The sequence below is a fragment of the Diabrotica virgifera genome, chromosome 10, assembly GCF_917563875.1.
Source record: "Diabrotica virgifera virgifera chromosome 10, PGI_DIABVI_V3a".
Lineage (NCBI taxonomy): Eukaryota > Metazoa > Arthropoda > Insecta > Coleoptera > Chrysomelidae > Diabrotica > Diabrotica virgifera.
This window is the reverse complement of record NC_065452.1, coordinates 51,526,624-51,536,420: the sequence shown is the minus strand read 5'-3', so window position 1 is coordinate 51,536,420 and position 9,797 is coordinate 51,526,624. Positions and strand designations below refer to the sequence as shown.

Here is a 9,797-nt window from a genome sequence, read left to right as displayed (position 1 = left end):
GTAACATTAACGTACTTTAATTTTTATATAATATTCCCTATGTCCAAATTTATTAGTTTTCGAGATATTTTCATTTTTGAGAGCAAATTATTTTAGGTGTTTAAATTTATCTAAATTTTAAGTAAGCCATGACTGAATTGACAATTGAAGATTACCAATTATCAATCCGGTAATCAGTGTAACACTGTAGCAAATAAAGAAATAAAAATAATTTATTAGTAATACATTTTAGAAACAAAAACACAACCACTACATGCAACATTTTTGAAACAATTAAAAACTATTAAAAAAATAAAATTAGTAATAAATTTTACAAAAAAACGCACAAACACAAAATACAATATTTTGTGAAGACAGTTAAACACTACTTTTGTATGTAAATGTAACAATGTAACAAATAAAGAACAAAACATAATTTATCAGTAATACATTTTGCAAAAAAACATATTTGAAAAAATTAGAAGCTACTTTTAATAAAATATTTTTAATAGTCAATTACATAAGGTGTTCAAAATTATCTCTGAATACATTTATGTACGCCTAAAAACGATCATTGAATGAGCTACTTACTCTACGGAGCATTTGTAAATTAACACATGGAAATACACTTTGTATTCTATTTTTCATCTCATCCCTTGTTGTTGGAGGTATTTTATAAACTTCATTATTAACGTAACCCCAAAAAATCAGTCCAGTTTATTAAATTCTGGTGATTTGGGTGGCCACGCTACTGGTCCATTGAAAAATGAAAATATCTCAAAAACTAATAAATTTAGACATAGGGAATGTTATCTAAAAATTAAATTACGGTACTATTTTAATTTTACGGTATTTTAAATTACGGTAATGGTACTTTTCAATAGTGATATAAAATACAGGGTGTTCCATTTAAAATTACTGAGAAAATAATGTACTTGCGTTTTGACTCACCCTGTATTTGATATAAAGAAAATTAGGAATATTGACCATTCTTGAAAATTTTGATAATACGTTAAAAAATATGGCATTAATAAACCATTGTTGTTTTGCTTATTTTTATTTATACAGGGAGTTGAACTTGTTACGATTTTCATATAAAATTGGTTATAACTTTGTAAATACCCTGTATAACATAACAAACCTTTATATTTTTGTGATGGAGAAGCTAACAGGATTTCGAATTTAAAATAAAATATAGGGTGTTCCATTTAAAAAAAACATAAGTTTGGTCTGCCACTGTGTTATCGAACACCCTGTAACTAACTAATTTTGTAATGTGAAGCTCAAAGGTGGCTAACATTTTTGTTATTAACTCTTATTGCTATCTATTACTATAGCGGAGCTATTGAGCTTTACCCTACTAATCAATCACCCTGTATACAGACAGGGTGTGGCATTAGTGTGACAAAGTCCAATAATTACTCTTTTGTCGTAAGAGATACGAAAAAAAGTTATTTTGGTTAAAGTTGGGGCACAGATAGGACCATGATTTAAAAATATTTTCATATATACAGGGCCACCCGTGCTGACAGGGTGGCACAAACTTGTTTTTTTTTAATGGAACACCCTGTATATTTTTACATTTTTTGATTCCACTCGATGTCTTCTTTTTTATAATATACGGTTTTGTAATATTATACGAGGTAGTTTAAAAGATAATTAATTTTTTTGTTAATTTCGTAGCATTATTCACACCCTGTAGAATTGTAGTGATTTGACATCAAAATTTCTATTTATGTTCAAACGGTTTTTAAAATAGTCTACTATTGTTTAACATTAATAGTATAGCGAAAACTTTAATTTTAGTATGCAGGATTATAAAGTGAGCACGTAAAGGTTGGAATAAATTAATTTTTCGTGAATGGGCAATTTTGGAAATAAATTCCGTAACAGGTCAATTTTTATTTTTAAATTATGATTTTTTGGTATATATATCATACTAGTGACGCCATCCATCTGGGCGTGATGAGGTAATCAATAATTTTTTTTTTAATAAGAATAGGGGTCGTGTGATAGCTCATTTGAAAGCTTATTAAATTCTTTATTGATCAATATAAACATTAACATAATTATTAATACAGGGTGTCCAAAAATTTTGTTTAATTAAATATTAATTGAGACAAAAAGAAGAATGTATGTAATTTATTTTACCAAAATATATTTTGCTTCTGTCAGAAAATAGAAAAAAATGTTTATTTTACAAATAAATACTGTTCTACGCTTAAATTTAACGTTAAAGCTGCCACCCATCTACCTCTTCATGAAAATCGCCCATTCATGAAAAAATAAATTTATTCCAACCTTTACGTGCTCAATGTATAACTCTTCAAATACAGCTTAAAAAGGACTATTTTGACCCTTTCGAGGGGCATATATGTATATTGTACATATAGGTACGCAGTTATACACTGCATCCAACATTAATGCACCAATGGAGAGTAAATTATTTGAGACAAATAATTACATACACTTGACTATACAGTGATGAGCGCGATAATAACCGGCAAAATAGCGCAAAAAATGGAAAACGTAATACATTGCGAAATAAAAAGAGATAATACTAGTGGAGGTGGAAATAATCGTTTTAAATGTATAAAATAACGTTAGATTACATAGTTTCCCACCTTTAGACGTCTGTGACAGGAGCATTTTATAAAATTCTACTGTCACAGTGACAGTCGTCATACTCCTCTGATACGTCTAAAGGTGGGGAACTATGTAATGTAATGTAATGTTTATAACGTTCATTCCATCTCCGCTAGTTTCATCTCTTTTTGTTTCGTAATGTTTTCCATCTTTTGCGCTATTTTGCCGGTTATTAGCATGCTCATCATTGTATAAATTGTTGAGTTAGAAGTGTGATTAGAAGAAAATACAGTTTACTTAATAGGATTGAGATCCAGACATCATACTGGTCACGTAAGGTTATTTACCTCTTTAGACACGCTAGGTGACAAAGGAATAATGAACGCATGTATTAAAATACAAATTTATTTTAAAAAATACAGCTACCTAAATATACTAAAACCAAAACCAAAAAACCAAACATTTTACAACCAAAATATATTAATACTTAATTTTATAGTTAATTCTAGAGATAATTCTAGGTAACGCATATTCTTTTATTTTCTCTTATATAATATATACACTGACCGGCACGAAAAACGGGCACCCCACAAAATGGGTCATTTTTGATGCCTCGAATTTCCTAAACCTGTTGTCCGATTTAAGTGATTTTTTTAACGTGTTAAAGCCTTATTCTTTACCAATATCGCTGTAATAATATTGTTGATAGAGAGGTAAATTGTCATTGTATACAGGGTGTACCAATCAAACTGTGTTTTTTTTTCTCAAAGTTCACGACACCCTGTGGAATATTCCGTAATTTATAAAATATTTAAATTAAAACCCAACTATAGCCTCAGGTTCTCTTAACATTCTGTTTTTTGATTCATTCGCTTATGTTGGATAATAAAAATGTTAGGTACTTTAACAACTAGCCATGTTCTTCATCAATATAGGATGTTTCTAAATATGAAGCATGAAGAAATAATGACCGTTTGCTTTATAAACGTATGTCCGCAAATGCTTCGTTTCCGAGATACGGGATGTTGAATTTTTTCTTACAAACTGACGATTTATTTATTGCTCTAAAACCGATTGAGACATGCAAATGAAATTTGGTAGGTTTTAAGAAGCGGTTATTGCGCATTTTTTGACATACAATTAAGAATTTTATATTCATCATTGGCGTGCATACGGGTAATATGACGGGTAATATTATCCGTAAGCACAACAATGGCGGATATATAATTTTTTAATTGTATGTCAAAAAATGCGCAACGACTACTTCTCAAAACCTACTAAATTTCATTTGCATATCTCAACCGGTTTTAGAGCAATAAATAAATCATCAGTTTGTAAGAAAAAATTCAACATCCCGTGTCTCGGAAACGAAGCATTTGCGGACATACGTTTATAAAGCAAACGGTCATTATTTCTTCATGCAAAATTATCCCAGAAAGTTTGTCGAACTTATTTAGAAACATCCTATATTAATGAAAAACATGGCTAGTTGACATGACATATAAAAATCGTGCAAGCCCTTTCCGAGAGAATTGAGGGTTTCCATACATAAAACTCACTCTGTACTCAACAAATAAATAGAATAAAAAACATACCTCTCAAATCCTGGATACTGTTATGGAGTTGTCTCTTTTCATTTTTAAGCCGGAAATTTTCCTTTCTTAACATTAGATTTGTATTGTTCAAGTCGACAACTTGACCAGCCTTCCTTTCCAGCTCGTTGACCAATAACTGAAGTCTATAATTTTCTTCCTTTGTTACTTTATCTTGTTCCTGCTCTTGTTGTAACGTTGCTATTTGTTGTTGCAACGATTCTATAAACTTGTCGGTAATTTTAATAGTTTCTAGATATTGTTGCTGAGCCACGATCTTCCTTGAATATGCTTCATTCATTTCCTTTTGCATTTCAAGGACTTCCTTGTTTTTAGACAGATTAGATTAGATTTCCAGAAAAACGGAAGGTTTGACCACAATGTAATTACCACTATAATATCGGCCGCATTAGAAGACCCTTACCCACCAAAACCTAAAAACTATAGTTGGGTTTTAATTTCAGTAATTTATAAATGCTAGAATATTTCACAGTGTGTGGTGAACTTTGAGAAAAAAACACACATAGTTTGATTGGTACACCCAGTATGAAATGACAATTTACCTGTCTAGCAACAATATAATTACAGCGATATAGCTAAAGAATAAGGCTATAACATATTAAGAAATCACTTAAATCTGATAACAGGTTTAGGAAATTCGAGGCATCAAAAATGACCTATTTTGTGGGGTGACCGTTTTTCGTGCCAGTTAGTGTAAGTATACAGGGTGTTTGATTAATAATTGTCCATATAGTAGCTGGAGAAACCTTAGGACAAAATACGAAGATTTAACCTAAAACACTTAAATAAAATATGGTTCCTTACTGAGTTACAGGGTGTTTTATCTAAAAATTTAAAAACTATTTTTGCTCAGCATTTTAAAACTATTCGAGGTATCCTTTTCATACTTGGCAGAAAGTGCGACTACTATACACCCTACTAAATTATGATAAACAAACGTTTCTAGTTACTACCAGTGGCGTACGACAGGGGATGGTGAATAGTTGACCCTTCTCAAATTCTACGCCACTGGAGGAATTACTATTTTAGTGCCATTTTTAGATTCTCCAATACTTTCTACGTAAATAATATGCTCCTCATTGGTAACGATAAAGTCATTAGTTTTCGAGTTATTTGAAGTTAAATATGAAACGGCACAGTTATTTTGATTAATTTATGATACGATTCATATTATAATTAAAATTTAAAAATTATTTGTACCCATTACTTTAAAACTATTGGGCGTATCCTTATCATACTTGGCAGAAAGTGTAGGTACTATACAATACACCCTACCAAATTAAGATAAATAAATGTTTCTAGCTACTACCAGAGGCGTACGACAGGGGGTAGTGGCTGGTTGACCCTTCCCAAATTCTACGCCACTGGCGAAATTGCTATTTTAGTGTAATTTTTTGATTTTCCAATAATTTTTTGTAAATAATATACTCTTCATTCGTAACGATAAAATGATTAGTTTTTGAGATATTTGAAATTAAAAATGAAGCGACACAATACATTAATCAAAATAACCTTGTCGTTTCATTTTTAACTTCAAAAACCTCGAAAACTAATGACTTTATCGTTACGAATGAAGAGTATATTATTTTTGTAGAAAGTATTGGAGAAAGTATTATACAAGGAAAGGTGGAAGGCCGAAGATCACGAGGAAGATCCCCAACAAGATGGATCGATCAGGTTACAGGAATATGCAAAAGACCTATGCATGAGTTAAAAGAAATGACCAGAGACAGAGATCTTTGGAGACGGACAATACACGACATCACGTCGACCACTACACTTTATCCGGGGGGTCAGGATTGAAGGGAGAGAGAGATTGGAGAATCCAAAAATTGAACTAAAATAGCAATTCCGCCAGTGGCGTAGAATTTGGAAAGGGTCAACCATTCACTTTCCCCCGTCGTACGCCTCTGGTAATAGCCAGAAACGTTTGTTTAACATAATTTAGTAGCTTATATAGTACCTATACTTCCTGACAAGTATGAAAAAGATACGTCGAATAGTTTTAAAATGCTGAGCAAAAATAGTTTTTAAATTTTTAGATAAAACACCCTGTAACTCAGCAAGGAACCACATTTTATTTAAGTGTTTTGGGTTAAATCTTCGTATTTTGTGCTAAGGTTTCTCCGGTTACTATATGGATAATTATTAATGAAACACCCTGTATAGGTACAGTGCGGTGGAATAAGTGTTACCTTCCCACCCCGTTAACTTGTTTATTTTAAGAATATAAGCAACACGCTCGGACAGGTCGATTTTTAAACTAATCATAGTATATTATAGCATCAACGTTTCGAACTTTACGCGATTCGTCTTCAGGTGACAGCCATAACTTTGATTTTTTTAAATAGGAAAGTACATCATGTGACACCTCATTTAAAAGCTTTTAAAATACTGATTACAAAAATGTATAATACTTTACTCCTATTTGAGAGCGTAGGCGCAAAATTTCGGTCGAATTATTTTAAAATGCATTCATTTTTTTCGAATTCTGAGAAAACGAATAAGTATTTTTGAAAAATTTAAACGCATAATGAAAGATTAGATTATTACGAAGGGCTGAAAGTCCCTTAGACTAAACAAAAGTTTATTTTGAATGATATATTTGAAATTAAATATTAGACTAAATTTTCTCCTTTTTTCACCCCTGTGACATATTAAAATAAACATTATAGAAGTTCTTAGGGACTCTTGACTCTCGATAATACTGAAATATTTTATTCTGCGTTTAAATTTTTCAAAAATACTTATTAGTTTTCTCAGGATTCGAAAAAAAAATGAATGTATTTAAAAATAATTCGACTGAAACTTTGCGCCTACTCTCTCAAATAGGAGTAAAGTATTATACATTTTTTATATCGGTATTTTAAGAGCTTTTAAATGAAGTATCATATGATGTACTTTCCCATTTAAAAAAATCAAAGTTATGGCTGTCACCTGAAGAGGGTTCGCGTAAAGTTCGAAACGTTGATGCTATAATATACTATGGTTAGTTTAAAAATCGACCTGTCCGAACGTTTTGCTTATATTCTTAAAATAAGCAATTCAACAGGGGGGGGGTTAACACTTATTCCACCGCACTGTATAAAAGGATGTTGAATATAATCGAGTAGAAATATACATAAGCAAAATTATTGGCTAAAACTCGTAAAGTGAATGTGAATCTAAAAGGAACTATATGATCATAACTTCTTGATGACTTTCATGATCCTTCATCATTTTATATATTTCCTTTTATATTTACATTCACTTTACGAGTTTTAGCCAATAATTTTGCTTATCTATATTTACTTAACTTACTAAACTTACATAGGTATTTATTGTTCCTAAACTATCTTTGTCTTTACCTCTTTGACAGTACTAGCAAATCTTAATGTATTTATATTTTCATTGTATGTCTCCTCGAAAGGAGACAGATTAACAATCATAAGAGTTCTGGAGGAATTTCCTCCCAAAGAGGGTTGTAATAAGTATGTCAGTTTTGAGTTCCTATACGGAATATGTTTATCCTTAGTGCGTAAGGCAATCACATTTTTCAAGGTTGACAAACTCTGATTTGTGTTTTGTTTCGGTTGCGCGAGCTTTACTACCTGACTTCATTGCTTCCGAACCGGCTAAGTCTACCAGGTTGACTGAACCGGTCCAAGTTTCATTCACAGTTTCTTCGTTTGAAGAAGAAGTGATTTTCGTCCCATGGATAGTGATTTTCGTAACAGCGTGCGAACGTGAGCTATGCTGGTTAACGTCTGTGACCGCTACCGTTCTATTTCGTTGAGCCCTCTTCTGGTATTTTCCAAAATCTTCAAACGAGCTAATTTCCTTTAGTGTTAAATTTGGAACTGATGTCCCTCTTCCTTTATTGTACATAATTTCTAACTTCTGGTTTTTATCAGAATTCAACAAGTCCTTTACATTTTCATTGTATATCTCTAAAAAGCTGGCTGTAACGACATAATGGCATTTAGAAATGTCCATATCTTGAATCGTGTTGAAAATTAAATTAATTGCTCTGGGAATCATTCCTAAAATACAAAAAACAAATTAATTTAAAATATCACAGTATAATTGCTCAATGAGCTGGAGAAAGAACTTATGGAAGACACTAAAAGAAAGGGGAGTCGACAGACACATAATAGAAGCAATAAAGGATATGTACAAAAATAATACAAAAAATACAGTAAGAACCAATAACAGGACTCCAGAGAATTTACTACAAGTCAAAGCGTCAAACAGGGATGCATGTTGAGTCCATTGCTATTCTCAGTGATACTGGATGAAGCAATAAAGAAAGCCAAAAGAAGAATGAGAAAACTAACATTAGGATACTGACAACTATAACTCAAGAGCTACTATGTATTTACAGACGACATGGTATTGATAGCAGAAAACAGAGAAGACTTACAGAACAATCTTGAAATCCTAGAAGAAGAACTATCAAACATAAATATGAAAATGAATATAGAGAAAACAAAAACAATGATAATGTTGTAATTCTAGCTGGGTTCAGGGATTAAGTAAATTATTAGGGTCTTTTAACAAGTTTATTTAAAACTCTTAATAATCTAAGGTACAAAATTGAATCTCAAAAACCAACGTGACAAAAATAATGACAAAACTTTTAATTGACAAATATACTTAACTGTCAGATCCTTTAGTAGTCTGACTTACTAACTTACTTAAATATGCTAAGGTGATTCATAACACCACCCCCTTCTTTCAGGCTGCTCGCCCCGAACAGTACCTAAATGGACCAGGTCGGTGGATTCTGCCCTGCATAAGGACACAGTCTCTCTAAGTGAACGACCTTCGGCTTACTTCGTGGCGTCAGTTGCACCCTATACACAAGGTCGTTTATCTTTTTAATAATCAGGTACGGTCCCTCCCAGGGCCGCTGCAACTTGGGACTTAGACCTTTCCTTCTCGTTGGTTGGTAGAGCCAAACTGCATCACCTTCCTTGAAACTAACAGGTGTGGATTTCTGATCGAACCTAACCTTCATCCGGTCACTGGTGAGTTGCAGCTTGTTCCTGGCGAAATCGTGGACCTTAACCAGTCGATCCTTTAGGCCGCTGACATACTCGGGGAGTGTCTCTTGAACTGCCTCTCCGTCTGGTAGATTACTATGTAGGAGATCGATGGGAAGCCTCATCTCTCGACCAGTTAACAGCATTGCTGGAGTGTAACCAGTTGCATCATGTTGGGAACTTCGGTATGCTAGCAGAAACAGAGGTACCAGTTTATCCCAGTCTCTCTGGTTTTCGTCTACAAACAGGGACAGGTAGTTGTTGATGGTCCGGTTATGTCTTTCTACCATGCCGTCGGATTGAGGATGGAGCGGTGTTGTTCTGGTCTTCTTAATTCCTAACAAAGCCATCATGGTCTTCCAAACTGCCGATTCGAAGTTGCGCCCCTGGTCAGAATGAAGCAGAAGTGGAACACCATGTCTGGAGACGACATTCTCAAGCAGGGCTTCACCAACTGTGACTGCTTCTTGGTTGGGTAGTGCACCTACTTCAGGCCATTTGGAAAAATAATCCATAGCAACCATCAAATAGTTGTTTCCTGATATTGTCTCTGGAAATGGTCCCAAAATGTCTACAGCAACTCGTTCCCATGGAG

At 33.0% G+C, this 9,797-nt stretch overlaps 1 protein-coding gene across 1 annotated transcript in view; it reads right to left on the bottom strand.

Annotated features, from left to right (window-relative positions):
* Positions 1–7,196: 7,196 nt before the first annotated feature.
* LOC114333190 (carboxy-terminal kinesin 2) overlaps positions 7,197–9,797 on the bottom strand; it is a 138,875-nt gene continuing 136,274 nt past the window's right edge. Inside the window, exon 2 of the mRNA XM_050663545.1 lies at positions 7,197–8,200. Coding sequence (XP_050519502.1) covers positions 7,689–8,198 — 510 coding nt within the window. The 5' untranslated portion in view covers positions 8,199–8,200 and the 3' untranslated portion in view covers positions 7,197–7,688. The remainder of the gene's footprint in view (positions 8,201–9,797) is intronic.